At 46.5% G+C, this 15,398-nt stretch overlaps 1 protein-coding gene across 2 annotated transcripts in view; it reads left to right on the plus strand.

The window, feature by feature from the left end:
• Positions 1-15,398, plus strand: part of DOCK11 (dedicator of cytokinesis 11) — a 76,542-nt gene that overhangs the window by 14,790 nt on the left and 46,354 nt on the right. For both annotated transcript variants that reach the window (XM_041485110.1, XM_041485111.1), the window contains exons 2-11: positions 2,211-2,327; positions 2,551-2,640; positions 3,308-3,390; positions 4,463-4,532; positions 6,757-6,852; positions 9,753-9,887; positions 10,886-11,063; positions 11,499-11,578; positions 11,958-12,041; positions 13,828-13,968. In XM_041485110.1, the coding sequence (XP_041341044.1) occupies positions 2,211-2,327; positions 2,551-2,640; positions 3,308-3,390; positions 4,463-4,532; positions 6,757-6,852; positions 9,753-9,887; positions 10,886-11,063; positions 11,499-11,578; positions 11,958-12,041; positions 13,828-13,968 (1,074 nt within the window). The remainder of the gene's footprint in view (positions 1-2,210; positions 2,328-2,550; positions 2,641-3,307; positions 3,391-4,462; positions 4,533-6,756; positions 6,853-9,752; positions 9,888-10,885; positions 11,064-11,498; positions 11,579-11,957; positions 12,042-13,827; positions 13,969-15,398) is intronic.

Consider the following 15,398-nt stretch of genomic DNA (forward strand, 5'->3'; position numbering starts at 1 on the left):
ACTCTGTGTGATTGGAAGGTCTGCATTCCCAAAGAGATGTGGAAGGCTCGTAGAGGGACTCTAATTTAGTTACAGCTGCAGCAGGGTGAGGTGAGAGGGGCCTGGTGTGAGTTCTCGGGCCATGGCCCTGCTTTAACCTCCAGGGCTGCTGAGTTTTGCAGGATTGCTGCAGTGAATCAGAGAGGCTGGCAGAGCTGTGTGCCCGCTCTGTGGGCCCTGCCTGCTGTCGTGGGCAGGACCAGCTCTGGGGCCCCAGACCTGCAAATGGATGTCCTGTTAATACACTTAATTTGCAAAGCTCAGCAGACTTTGAGAAGTGCACAGTGCTATCCTGAAATAAGACCAGTGTTTCAGGTGATTAACCAAATTCAATTAAGCATTTAATGAGCACGAGACTGACTGAGAGTAAAGTTCCTTTTCTCTGTCTACCTGTTGGGTTTTTCAGATTCCTGTTTTTCACATGGACTCTTCTTATTAAATCCCTGTACAGCTCAGGTCTTGGATGTAGAAGCAGCAAGTTCTGTGTGTGCAGTGGGACTGGCAGCATTTGTCACCCCATTCCCAAATCCCTCATGGCTGAGGGAGCTCCCTGGATGCTCTGGCACCCAGCCTGGGCTCTCTGCTGCCTGACCTTTGTCTTTCTCTCTGGTATTCTGAGGAGTGTGAGGTTCCTTTCAGGACTGTGCAAGCAGTAAAGCAAAGGTTTCAGAGATTAAGAAGGGAACTTTTTCATTCATGCTGGATTTCTGCAGCATGGAAAGGGGACATTTTAAATGCAAAACTGTCTGAGGCAGGAGGCGTTTCATTAATGCATCCCAGGAGCCAAAGGATGGTCAGGAGGCAAAGGCACAGGACCTTTGGCTAGGATTGGTTATGGAAGAGCAATGTTGACTTCCTTGCTTATCTCACATGTCACAGAAAATACTGAGTTGTTTGGACTTCAGGTGGTGTGGCTGTTTATCCAGTGGTGTTATACAGTGCTGAGCTTTCAGTCCTCATTTGGGACTAATTTTTTTAAACTGCTGATTGTGCTGTGTGCAGCAAGAGACCTTGTACTGGTCTGGTCTTTAACTCTAGTCATGGTGAGCAGTTCATCCCAGAAAAGCCATTTCAAAGCTGGGGAGTAGCATGTGCTGCCCATGGGGAAGCATCTGATGTTCCTCTTCTGAGAGTGGAGAGCCCAAGGCTCTTGTCCTGCAGGATGTCATGTCCAGAGGCAGATGGCAGGGATTTCACAAACACTGTCTGTGGCAGGGCCAAGCATCAGGATTTTGGTCGAGGTTCAAAACAAGGCAAAGGTGATGGGTCAGAATTTGGTTCCTGTTTTATTGTGACCACTCCTATAGAGAGTTATTGCTTGGCTTTTGGTGTGAAGTTTGATTTTCACAATGCAGTGCTGAGAGCCTGACTCTTGCTCATAAAGCCTGAAGTCAGGCTGGGCAGCTGAGATGGCATTTGCCTGCTTCAGAAGTTGTTCTTCTCATTTTACTAAGTTCTGTTTTCTGGACTTGTTACACAGACAAAATAGGTAAAATAAGGAATGTAATGAAACTCTCCTAATAGTTTTTGCTGATGACTCCAGGGATTTTTGGAGAAGTTCCTCTTGCTTCCCTGAAATGTGAGTGAGAATAAAACTGAGCTCTAGCCCTTGGCTGTGTCTGGGCTGTGATTTATGGAGAGGGCTTTCCTGTCTTTCCAGAGGGATGCTGTTCTTCCTTCCATGGGCTGAGATTCCTGCTTTGGCAGTGGTAGCTGCAGCCTTGCTCTCATCGTTCCTAGGAGAGCACAGCTCTCATCTGCTCCTCAAGCAAAGCCAGCCCCGAGCTGAGCAGAGCCAGTGCAGGAGCCTTCCTGTGTTTCTTCCAAGCTGTACAGATGAGCTGCTCGAACATAAAGATGCTGGATCTTGCAGCTGTTAGAGCTATGGCCTGTCCAGGAGGCTTTCTTGCTCCATTAGGAAATTAGAGACTGTGCTGAGACAGAGCAGCACAGTGCTTCCTTTCTTCCCTTAGCTTATTGCTTCCAACTTAACCCTTCATTTCCCTCTCTGCTCATCAGTGGTTGGTGACCTGCAGCACAGGAGTATCAGAGTGCTGAGTAATGGGCAGTCCAGTGGTCACACAGCTTGAAATGAAGCACAAGGTGTTAGTTACTGGTTATTTTAGACGTTACACATATGTAATATTTTTCATAATCTGTTTTTCCTGCAGGAAAAAGCAAAAGTGGTGGAACCCTTGGACTATGAGAACGTGATCCTTCAGCGCAGAGTTCAGATCTACAGTGATCCCCTCCGGGATCTCCTGATATTTCCAATTGAAGATGTGTCTGTGAGTTTGCTCTGGCTGCTTCCCATGTTTGAGACTCACTCGTCTCCCGTCCTGCTTACCTTGGAAAATTTCCACCATTAACCACATGTTAATTTTGGCTGCATGACTGACATATAAAACCAAAATGACCCACTGGTGGCTTAGGCCCACCACATTTATTTAAAGTGAATGTCAAGCCTTGAAGATGGAGTTTATGCTGAAAAAGTTTTCCTTTTTCCTGCAGATCTCGGTCATCGGCCGACAGAGAAGGACTGTCCAGTCAACAGTGCCAGAAGATGCTCTAAAGAAAGCTCAGAGTCTCTTTGTCAAAGAGGTAGGGACAGAGCCCATGTGACACCTGCCTTCAGCCCTTGATAGCCCTTGGACAGGATGCTCAGCTGTAGCTCCTGGTCTGCAGCATTGCAGGTCCCTTGGCTTCTCCTTCCCTGCCCGACCTGCTGCACGGGAGAGCTCTCACAGGTGTCTCGTGTGCAGGGTGCCTGCAGTGGGTTTTGGACACAGCCAAGGTGTGTGGCTTTGCACCACCTGCCTGACAAGGGGATCCACACCCTCCATGGAGCATCTGGAGTGCTGTGGGTTTGTTGTGAAGTGCTGCTCTCCAGGACCATTCCCTTCAAGTGCAGCAGAACAAGAAGCGATGGTCGTGCCGAGTCAGACGTGCTGTGTTTCTGAGGACAGAAAACTTTTGCCTTCTGGAAAACAGTCTTCTTCCAAATCACTACTCCTTTTTTAGAGCCTTGGAGTGATGTAAATCCAAAATCTGTAGCTGTGTGGCAGGCCAGATGCTGTGTGATTTTTGTCTCTGTGCTGAAAGGTTCCTTATGAAATTCTGCATTGCTACATGAAACAAGTGAAGCAGCCTTGCCCACGCCCTTCCCGCTTGTGCTTACCTCACCCTGCAGTGTGTAACCTCTCAGACTGGTGCTGGGCTTTGTTTTGCTTGCTGTAGCTTTCTGAGAGCTGTATTGTTTTCCTTTCAGTGCATTAAAACCTACAGCTCTGACTGGTTCGTGGTAAACTACAAATATGAGGAATACTCAGGAGACTTTCGGATGTTGCCATGGTAAGTGTCGTGCTCCCTTGGAATGCTGATGTGTGATCAGAGGCCTTAGCAGGAGCAGTCTGCCCTTTCCCTGATGCCTGTCCCACAAGCAGGCTCTCTGACCCTGCAGGTTAGAGCCAGAGGTTTTTGTCCTGCCATTGTCCCTCAGCTCTGGCAGGGAGATGCCCAGAGTGTTGTGTGGGTCAGTGCCTCACACCCCCCCTCCAGTGTGTGCACACCCCCTCGTTTGGGATGAGGACAGACTGCAGCCCAGACCCATGGCAGGATGAATAAATGGCAGCCTGCACATCCTAGCCCAGGAGCCCCACTGTCCCCCTGGGCTGAAGTTCCTGTGTGCCTCACACAGGCTGAGCAGATCCTCGCTGTGCCCCAGCACAGAGAGGGTGATGTGATACTGCTGCTGGTGCTGCCAGTGCTGGGCCCTTATGTGCTTGGAACACTGGGCTGTGCCAGTGCTGTGCCAGTGCTTCCAGCTCCAGAGCTAATTGGGTTTTTCAGACAGGCACATCCATCTCAATTTCTGCTGGATTGTTGTTTTCTGTGTGGTGGCGCCTGCTCTGCTCACTGCCCACACTCTGGGCATGTCTGGACCCCTGTCCAGGCTGCTCGTGTGCTGGAAGCTTGTAAAATGCTTTTTCTTTATAACTGGATGTAGTGGGTGTGTTCTGAGGATCCCGAGGGGATGTGAAGCAGCAATGGAGTCATACTGTTGATTAAATAATGTTAAAATTTTTGAATAATCTGGTAGTCTAATCTTGCTTCTTCTTTGGTAAAGATGGAAGATAAACCACAGTGCTCTCTCTTTGTTCCATAAATGCAAGTCAGCAAAAACTCTGCAGAATCCAAGAGCTAACAAGAGAAAGCTAATTACAGGCTGCTTGTGCCTAATTTCCATGAAATGCACTCAGAACTTAGCTTTCCCCAGCTGTAAGGAGCTGTAGGTCTCTTGCACTCTGTCTTCTGTGCTCTGCAGTCTGCACTTTGGCTGCTGCTTCTGGATCCAGCATCAGCTACTGGCTCATACAACCCTCATGTTCCACTCATTAAAGATGAAAATGTGTTGTGATTTCAGCAAATCCTTTAGGCCAGACAAGATTCCAAGCCATGTGTTTGAAATTGATGAAGACTTTGAAAAGGATGAGGTAAGGAAAAGGTTGGTTTTTTGGTTTATTGTTTTTAATGTATTCCTGTTAAAAAAAAGCAGGAATACATTAAGAAGTTAACTTCACAAAGCAAAGCCAGAATTCAGTTCCTAGGAACAGTTTTCTGGTGAGTTGCTTTCTGCTGTGAAAATGGCATCAAAAGTGAGGCAGTGATTAATTTCAAAGTATGACATGATAATCTCTTGGAGCCAAGGATCTCCTAAGTTATCTGGAAGATTAGTAATACTTCTCATGTTTTTTTCCCTTGAAACAGAGCATCATAGGAAGAGGAAAAAAAATAAGCCAAGTAGTTACTGAGGAAATCTCTTCATGTCCAGAGCTAAAACTGGGCAGTTTCTTTTTCAACTACACTGTGATTCTGGGGTTCACCTCTTAGAAAGTTTTGTGATTTACCACGTAATCAGCAATTTTTCACCAGTCCCTTCGACCCACCTGCTGACAGTGTGTCAGTCCTGCTCTGTACATCCTGTGCCAGTGCTGGGAGGCGTTTGCTTCCTCTGGAATGGCATCTTTGAGCTCAGCTGGCATTAGGGAGGATTGGCAGCCCTGGAGCTCCTCTGGGGCTGAGCTGGGGGCTCTGCCAGCAGGGACATCTCAGACCTGATGGTTATTTTGGATGCTGCAGATGCCATGTTTCCTGCCCATGAATACCACATTTGCTGCAGAAGGGATGGGCAGTGTTTTTCTGTTTCAAGTACCACGTGGAGATTAATCCACGCACGTGATATGAGGAAGTTTTTGTTTACAGAGGGAAGGGTTTAGCCCAGCTGTTTAAAATTCCCATGGCACCAATATGTTACTGCTGAGGAACTCACAGAGGAAAGGAGAACTTTGTTGCAGAGCTGAAGATTTGGGAGAGGCTGTTTCATGCACATTTCTCAAATTACTGGGGTATGTCCCAGCACAACTCAGGTCTGGACTGCGTTGGCTTCTTTATAAATGGAAATGTTTTGTCAAGTTTGGCCTTAATCTTTTTTTAGCTATGTTGTTAATTTGCATTACATCAGTAACTTGAGATGCTGCCTCTTAAAAAATATCTGCTCTGGGCTGGAGACGTTGCTGTGCATTGTTATCAGTGTGGTTCCAAAACAGCAAAAGGACAAAAATACTCTATCAAAATTTGGAGACTTTCTTTTTCTGGTCAGTGTCCCAAATCCTCAAACAAGAGAAGTTAGTGAGGTTTGTTGTGGAAGAGCATTCCAAGTGCTTTCACAGATGTTTTGACGTTTATATCTTTTGGCATGGCCGTATCTGAAGGATTCTGTTACAGTTTCCCGACAGAGCATTTGCATTAGAATTGTGTAATGGAAATTCAAGTAAAAGAAATCTCTTGATAAAAAAAAGGTGAACCACTATAAAGGAGAAACCATGGGTTGTTTTACCCAGGGAAATAAAGTATCAGAAAATTTACTCTGGAAGTTGGACAGGAAAAGAGTGAAGCCCTGCCCCTTTGGATGCAGCAGGCTCTGTAAGCCGGCTCCTTCAGGGCAGGCTGGGGCTGCCTCTGCTGCTGAGTCACTGCAAGCCCCAGGGGGAGATTTTTTCATCACTTTGGGCTCTCATTTCCCTGCCCAGTGGAGGTCATGGTTAGGTATGAATGGAGAGCCATTCTCTCTTTCTGGGGCCATGGGGCAGCAGCAGGTGGGACCCATCTGGTGTGCCAGGAGCAGCCTGGCTGGGACACTTGCAGCTCTGTGGTTTGGTAAATGTGAAATCAGCCAGATAGTTCAGTTATTTTTCTGGGGTTTGGTGGTTTTTGCTGAAATTTAAAATGTGAGAATGACAAAAGGAAATGACAGGAAAAATTCAGAGTTCTGCATTTGGCAACTTCCTAAACAGACCATCTTGAAAATTTCCATCTTCCACAAGTTTTGAAATACTGCATAAGAACCAACAGGCCTCATTGCAAAATCACTGTGCAGCTCTATCAGAATAGATGTAATCTTTCTTTTTTTTAAAGGTGACTCAATCTAGCCTGTTTTACCTCTTTATTGGAAAGGAATATCCCTGATTTTTTTTTTTTTTTTGTGATAACACTTTATGCATAACTGTACCTGTTGCACATACATTCTACATGTCACTGTATTGCTGTACATAAAATGGTATTGCTTTCCAGGGTGGACAAATCCCTTTGTCCAAGGGGAATTTCCTGTAGGAAACAGTTTACCTGACCTCCTCTTTATGACTGTTTGCTGTCTCTCAGGACTCCTCTTCCCTGTGCTCCCAGAAGGGTGGTGTGATCAAGCAGGGCTGGCTGCACAAAGCAAACGTCAACAGCACCATCACTGTTACCATGAAGGTGAGTTTGGTGCAGTTTCTCATGAACCAGGCATGAGGTGAAGTTCAGCCACATCTCCAAAGCTCCCAGGAGCACGATGGCTGGGTTTGGGTTAGGATGGCATCTGCCCCTCTTGTGTCCCATGGTGGGCTGGAAAATCCAGCCTGGCAACAGCTTCCGACCCTCCCCTCCCCAGCACGTGAGTCTGATGCACGTTGGACCCTGCTAACCAAGAAGGTGAAGAGTGTTCTAGTACAGAAAGATTGTTTTCTGGATGAGCAGCTGAGGCCCAGGAGAGGAAACAGCTGCCCTGCAAAGACAGCTTTCTGAATTGATAGTTTCCTTGCTGGCTGGAAACATGTAGGGAGGCCAGCTTTAAAATGAAATGATAAATCTTTGCTTTTAAAGCAGGGGTGATATTGCTGCAGAGATGTAGCATTACTGACCCAAAAGCAGCAGCTGCCTTGTCTCCTGTTCTCTGCTCTTCATAATCCAGCGTGACATTGCTTAGATTGTGCAGAGATTTTTAGTAGTTCCACCACAGGTTTTTGGTATGGCAGTGAGCCTGTCTGCAGTCCCACCATGCAGCTGCCTTGTTACAGCACAGAGAGATTGTTAGGGAGTTTGTAAGGATATATTAAAATAATCTCAAAAAGCCTAACTGTTCCAAGGCTTGATTCAATGAGTTATGCTTCCAGGGCAAGTGGAGCAGGACTGTTCATAGGGCTAATTTTAATTTGAGTTTTAAAATGGGCTTGAAGGTGACAGACAGAAAAGGATTTTCTGATCCTCTGCTTTTCCAAGCAAGCTTAAAGCAACTTTTTTTCCCCTGAAACTTCTGGAGGCGGTGTCATTTGTGCTCAGAGTAGTCAGTGGGGTCTGTTCTAGTCTGAGCCTCTGGTGGTATTGGCACAGTGCCCTGCAGCTCAGACCTGCCTTTCAGAGAAGTTACCTGAACTACCCTGGCTTCAGTTCAATTCATAAGATCCAGAATCTCCAGTGAAACTCTGATGTCAAGTACTGAGAATCAGGAGATGTTCTCTGGGCTGTGCCTTACACAGCACCTCTAGGGCACATGTCAGAAAGTGAGGGCTTTGGCCACCTTCAGCCTTTCCACCACAGGAGAGGCTGCTGTGGTGTGTCCTTGTTGTCAGTGCTGGTTCTCTGCTGGGCTGTTGGTGCTCACACAGAGTGTGCTCTGTGGGGAGCTGAACCACCAGCAAACTCTCATTGGGCTGCAGCTGCCACCCTTTATTTCAGGCCATCCTTTCCTGTGCAGAGAGCTGCCCTGGTTTGGCTCAGCTCTCCCTCTCTGGTTGGCAGTGTGGTGGTGGCCTGGCTACAACCATGGCACCAGGATTGTCCTTCTGTCCTTCTCTGCCCCAAGGCACTTGCCCAGCTCTCTGCCCTCCCTCTGCAACCTCAGTGCTCACCAGCAGCACCTGTAGCCTGATCAGATGGGATGTTCCCTCTGCTCACAGATTTATAGCATTAATTTCAAATGATCATCATCCTCTGACAGTGATTTCTGACAGCAGTGCTTGCACGGGGGGAAGATCACAGGAACAGCGTTTGCTGTTTGATTCTGCATTTGCTTTTGAACAGAGTTCAGCAAATACAAACTGTTCAGCATGAAATGCCATAACCACAAGGGATATCAACCCTGTCACATCTAGAGAGAGATCTCTCATGGGTTTCTGTAGGATCCACTGCCAAAATTCCTGAGATTGCTTCAGTGGAGTGCTAAATCAGTGTTTAGGCTGGATTAATGCTTCACATCCTTAGCTTTCCATGTGTCTTTATGCTCTGCTGAACTAAAAGTTCAGTTAAATCTTATAAAACTTAAAGCTCAACAACCCGTGGAGCATCTCTACAGCTAATTAGTCATCCAAATGAGGCCAGAGGTTATCTCTCAGAGGGATGGGTTATGCTTCAGGGCACGAGGCTCCCTCCCAGTTCTCTGCCAGCCAGTGGGTTTACTGAACATGTGCTAGTGTCAGTAATGATAGAGAGAGGAAATTACTTGTAATCTCCCATGTGGGATGAAAAATGCTGGGTTTTTTCATAGATCTTCCAGGTAGACAGAACAGTAGAAATCCTTGCAGTGCTGCTTGGCCTGGCTTCCTTCATGGTTCTCCTCATACAGATACCCAGCAACAGTGAAATAAATGTACCCTGCTCCTTACAGCATATGGTGCTACCACAATTGCTGCCAAAATGCTCTGCTGAATTATAGTCCAGTAGCTTTTGGCTGACAAGCATGAATAAAGGTGTTCAGAGTGTTTTTTTTCCTTCATGAAAATCAGTAGTACAAACACAGGAGCACTTCTCCTGAAATTTCTGGTTTTTGATGTAAGAATTGGACACTAAGCCAAAGCCAGTTCATGAAAATCAGTTTGTATAAAAAAACTCAAACCCAAAGCCACAAAAAACCCAAGCAGCTGAATGGATTGCATTGTCCCTTGGCTTGCATTTGAGTGCTAGGAATTTCCACATGTCTGTTCCTAAGTCTTCCAGACAATTGCTTTGTAAGTCTGAGGTCTGTATGAAAAAGACTCTGGAAATACCTGCTTTAGGGTGGGATGGATCTTCAAGTAAGTGCTGATCTGAATTTACTGTGCAGCATTGCTTTGTAAAGATAAATGAGGCTGGAGCCAGCTGAGAGATGAGCTGGAAGCCCTGGGGCATTGCTCAGATGGGCAAACTTACAATAACAGCAAGGGCATTAAAATTAAAGATGATGGAAGCCTCTCTTTGTAAAAGCAAACCATATTCAAATGGGGAATCTGCAACACTCCAGGGTCAGCAGTGTTTTGTGTTGCAGTCTTTTCTCAGTAGCAAGGAGGGCAGATGTGGAAACCATGGTTTGTGATGTACAGCAGAGTGAATACTTGCCTGAGCAAGAATTTCTGTTTCTACAGGTATTCAAGAGGAGGTATTTTTACTTGTCACAGCTCACAGATGGCTCCTATATTCTGAATTCCTACAAAGATGAGAAAATTTCAAAAGAATCCAAAGGCTGCATTTTCTTGGATGCTTGCAATGATGTGGTTCAGGTAGGTGTCTTTTCTGTGTGGCTCTGCATGGAGTTATGGATTGCTGGCTCTGAGACAGGCCTGCTCTCTCCAGATCTGAAGGCATGGAATTGCAAACTAGCCCAAAGCTGTTCAGCTAAACTGATCAATAGGCCAGGAGGTAAATTATATTAATTATCTGGGGCACCTTCCTCCTCTAATTGCTGCTTGCTCCAGCTTCTTCTTTCTTAAGCTATATCTTGGTAAGTCCATGCAAACATGTAGTCCTTTGGAATCCAGGATCTACTCAGGGGTCATAAGGTTTTAGGAGCAGGTATTTGTACAGGTCCAAATCCTGGGTTTGCTTAGTTGTGCTGGAGTGAGGTGCAGCAGTGGATTGCTGCTCTGCCTCCTGCCCGTGCTGTCTCTGCAGAAGCTGCAGGCACTGAGTGTGGTGCAGGGTGGCTTAAATTACCCCATCAGCATGGATGAGTCAGAGCTGTGAGTTTCCATTTATCTTTCTGAACACAGTAAAAGCAATAATGCACACACCTCAGTGATCTATGGGATGTACTTCCCAAATTGCATCAGATTTGCCTTGCCTTCTGGTTGGAAGATGCTGTTTAAAGGCCAGCACAGCTTCAAAAAGCTGCATTGTACCACTTGCTTTTTAAAGATAGATGCCTCTAAGTGTTCTGGAGTGCAGCATTACTTACCACGTCAGACAAATCCAGTTCCTGGCTTCTCTGGGTAAATACTAAAGGTCTGGTGACATCAGAAGGAGCTTGTTCTGCTCCTTGCTGCAATGTCTGTGCTCCAGTCTGGCTTTCCTTCACTCAGAGTAGCTGGCCATGGACCTGTGCACTGCTCAAGCCACAAAGTCCTCTGTGACTGCAGCCAGATTGCTGTGTCAGGGAGGGTGCCTGCCTTGTGTTTTGTGGTATTTCTGCTCAGGATGCTTTCCCAGAGAGGAGCTGTGTGGCAGGTACTGTGCTGGGTTGTTGAGGAAAATGTAATATAAATCTCTTTTTGTTGCTCAGTGTCCCAAGATGCGCCGCTATGCGTTTGAGCTGAAGACAATAGACAAGTACAGCCACTATCTTGCAGCTGAAACTGAGCAGGAGATGGAGGAGTGGCTGGTGACTCTGAGGAAAATCATTCAGAGCAATACTGAGAGTTTGGTGCAGGAGAAGAAAGATGCTGTGGAATCTGTGCAAGGTCAGTTTGTAAACAAACACCTCCCTTCTCCACAGGATGCAAGCAGTGTGCCTGGAGAAGTGTACACTGCACTGTGTCTAATGCAAGAATTGTGGCTGACACACAGTATCATGCAGAGGGGCTTAGTATAACACAGATGATAGTCTGAGGAATAAAAGTGGAGGGAAATCTGACCCTTCTTCTGGAAGGGAAATCCATGGCAAAGTTTCAAGGGTCCTGGAAAATTGGCTCTGTGAAGTTCTGCTTTGGACAGACCTAGCAGACTGTAATAGTACACTTTGATACTGGTAATGCATGGAAAAATCTTATTCCCAAGGAATGGAAAAGTCTCTGTAAACTGTTTCTGTGCTATTGTTAGCAAATACTGCAGGGTGCTTTCTGGCAGAGTGCTGCTCCTGCAGTTGTTTTGAACATCTGTTTCTTGTGTCCTTGCAGATGATGAATCAAGCACGCAGGGAAAGTCAGAGAACATCCTGGAGAGCCTGGAGAGAAGCATGCATCCAGAGCTGATGAAGGTATTGTGTTTGCAGGATCACTCTCACCACCCACAGCTACTTCTGTCCAGCTTATCTGGGAGAGGGATTTTCTGCTTTCTGTGTCTCCAGCTCTGGGCAGGCACCAGGTCCTGGTGGGATCTCTTTTATCCCACCCGTCTGTCTCACCCATGGTTTGAGGCTGCCTGTTCCTCACCTCCAAGTGTGGTTGCCTGCTTTTTCCTCCAGCTCAGCCACATCTCTGCACTGTCCTTGCACCATGGCAGTGCTTTGCATCAGCTCATGTATCACAAAGTCAACCTGAAAAATAATTATTTTGTTTAGACTCAGTTCTTCCCCAACAGCGAGTGTTTGCCTCTGTGTGTCCAGGCACTAATATCAATGCCTTCCTTTGTCCTAGTATGGAAGAGAAACAGATCAACTAAACAAACTGAGCAGGAATGATGGAAGACAAAACATCTTTTCTTTTGACCCAGAAGTCCAGGTAAACACTCCCACATTTTCCAGTGTGAGGTTTTGTTCACTGTGTCACCTCCCTTGTCCCCTTGCATGGCCACAGGGTTTGCCTGCAGAGGCAGCATGTTTTCCAGTGGAGAACAGAAGTGCAGCCCATATGCCTGTCAGTGAGAGCCAGTTCGTGGCTTCTCTGGGTAAATATTAAATAATAAAATAAAAAATTCTGCATCAGTGGGAGCAGAATGGGATGTCACTGCTCAGGAGGCAGCTCTGACACAGGGAAGAGTTGCAGCAGCCCCACACTGGCCTCCCTCCAGCTTTGCTGGCATTTGTGTGATGTATTTGATGTTGCTGGATTTCAAACCAGATTTTCTCTGGGGCTCTGAGATGTTCTCATGCTTGCAAGAAGAAGCAGTAGAAGAGGTGTTGCATGGATAGCTGCAATGCTGCATGGGCTCAGCACACCTGGTGCAGGGAGCAGTGGTGGCAAAGGCCATGGCAGGGTTTCCAGGGACAGCCTCAGTCTTCAGGGAGTTTTCAAATGTAGGGACAGAGAAACTGAGAGAAACACCCTGTGCTGGTCTGGTGCCCTGGAGCAGGGGTCGTTGTCTGTTGGCCTGTTTTCTTCTTGGCTTTGAACTTGGATTCTCTGCCAGGGTCCAGGTGTGGGATTTCAGTGGAATGAGCTGCAATTGCTAACAGAGTTTTAGAGAACTGTTCCAGGGCACGTCATGGTTTCTGGTTCTCCTTCTAGTTTGGCGTGTTCACACCTGTGAAATAGAACATTCTGGTTTAACAAGGAAATGCAATTAGTCTTTAAAAGGTTTAGTTGTACCAAATGAGCTTTTCTGTTGGCAATTCTTTAGAGTCTTTAACAGAAGGAAGATAAGCATCCAGGAGGCTTTTTGGTTTCTTTTTTCTTTTTTCTTTTTTTTTCAGGAGAAGCTCTGAGAAGCTTCCTATGTTCTAGTCAGATAATAAAAATGGAAATTTTATTCAGTGTGGAGCAGTCCAGTCAGTGCTGGTACATACACACTTGTATGCCTGGTGCTAAGGAAACTGGGAGCAGGAACGTATACCTGCAATGTATTTTCCTCACGAAAAGAAAACAGGGGAAGCAAAAATACCTGCTGGTATTTAGGGGTGTTTGGTAGTTCTGTCCCCCAGTGCCTCAGCCAGAAGGCTGAGGGTCTTTGGTGGCAAGTGTGCCTGCCCTTTGAGGAGGGTGGGTGTGGAGGCACAGGCCAGGCGTGGTGTGCTGGGTTAGGGAGGAGGTGATGATGGTCGAGCCTGTCTGGATTTCCCAGCCAGACACTCTCTGCTGGTTCTAGCCATACCCCATACCAGTTACTGCTGTGCATCTGGACCTGCCTTCCACTTTGAAATGTTGTTTACAATCCCACGAGTGCCTTCTCTGTATTTCAGGCACGGGGGCCATCTCTCAGCTAGCCATGCCTTCATGGTGCAAGGCACTTTCCTGATCGTTGTCTTAGGTTCCGCTTTCTTGCCCAAGCTCTCAGTGGTGTTTGGGAAGATCCCCTGGGTTACAGCAAAGCAGGAAGGAACTGAAATCATTCTGAGGTTTAGTTTGCTGTGCTCTACAAAACAGGTTGCTAAAAATTGATGCATACCCATGAATTCATGTCCTGAATACCTTTGTGTAACACCATCAAATCGCACTCATTTGTGAAACGCGTTATACCTTTTCGACCACCTTAAAAAATTGATAAAGATAGTATTGGCAGATCCCTTAACATTTTTCAGGGGGTTGTTTTCTTTTTTAATGAGACCAGATGTGTTTGTTTGCTGTCTAGAGACTCGATTTCTCAGGGATTGAGCCAGATGTGAAGCCTTTTGAGGAAAAGTGCAGCAGGCGCTTCGTGGTTTGCTGCCAGGACTTCTCCCTCAACCTCCTTGCTCAGCTGAGCGACAGGGCAGAAGAAGGACCCACCAACGTAAGGGGAGCTCCAGCATGTCCTGCTTTGTCTTTTTTCCTCTCACCAGCAAGAAAATCCCTTGGCAAATTAATCTGTGGGGTTAAAACTATCCCACTTTGCCATGAGCACCAGTGGGACCTGGACGGGAATGACTGCTGGCCCAGAGTCCAAAAACATGTTTGGGGACAGGGTCTGTGCTGATGTGCCTCAGCCTGCCAGAAACTGAGCCTGCTGGGAAACCTGTGGTTCAGGGGCACAGGGAATGGGGGCTGTGTGTCTGCCAGATCCTGCATCCCTGTCAAAGTCCTGTTGGTAAATGATTAGGCTCCATCCTCAAACCACTCGCGGCTATGTTTTATTTTGTTTCCCCTAATGGCAAGGGATTTCCCTGTTCTGGAACCTTCCTCTGACTCCCAGCCTAACTCTATTCACAGTCACTTTATTATATGCATTTGTTATTGTGCCAAAGTTGTGCCTTAGCCTAAAAACCCTTGTATTTTCTGAGCCTCTGATGTCTGTAGGCAGCTATCACATCTCACCTCAGCCTTTGTTCTGCTGGGCTGAATAGACCAGTCTCCTCCAGTCTTTTCTCCCAAAACAGATCCCTGCTGTCACGTCCTGTGCTTGCTGTGGCTGGAGTCAGCCCTTTCTGCAGGGGTGCAGAGCAGCAGGGGAGGCAGGGGCACCAGCACTGCCCCATCTCTGCTGATGCTGCCCTGTCTGATGCCTGGTGGAATCACAAAGGCTTTTTTGTGGTGGTTTCATATTGGCAGCTCACAGCTCTGAGACACCAGGCTCAGTAACTCCCAGCAGATGGATGCATTGCTAATAGCAAAGATTCTTTTTATCCATCCTTAATCAGGTCCAGAGTGAGACCTAATCAGCACATTTTCAGCATTGATGTACTGCCTCCAAGTCATGCTGGAATGTCTTGGGCATGCTACAGTTTTATCTTCAGGCCTGCATTTTTATCTTTCCATGGATGCATGCCTACTAGGATGTTTGAATTAGAAATACATGAATTATTGCCACTTGCCTGGTGCTGTCAAGGTCAGTAGCTACAAAGCAGTTGGCAGATTTTGCACATGCATTTCCTCAGCAGTGTCAGCCTTGTATTTGAGCTCTCCTGGCTGGGAGAGCTAACTTTCCTCCTGGGATAGCATCTGGGGAACATTTTGAGTGTCACAGTTGAGCCATCCAGAGCTGCTGGGCTTTGGAAAATACATATAGTGATCTTTAGTAGGTGATCATAAACACTCTTAAGCTGATTTCTTACTGCAAAATGATAAACAGCTCTGATAAATTGAGTTCATCTCTTCTTCCTGACTTCATCATTTACCACTTATATAAAAAACATATGGATTTCATTCTTTATACTTCATATAGCTTTGTTCAAACTGACTAGATCAAAATGCAAGAAGGTGCAGGAAAAAAATGAATCTTATATT

Source organism: Pyrgilauda ruficollis, unplaced genomic scaffold (assembly GCF_017590135.1).
Source record: "Pyrgilauda ruficollis isolate IOZ18807 unplaced genomic scaffold, ASM1759013v1 scaffold7, whole genome shotgun sequence".
NCBI lineage: Eukaryota > Metazoa > Chordata > Aves > Passeriformes > Passeridae > Pyrgilauda > Pyrgilauda ruficollis.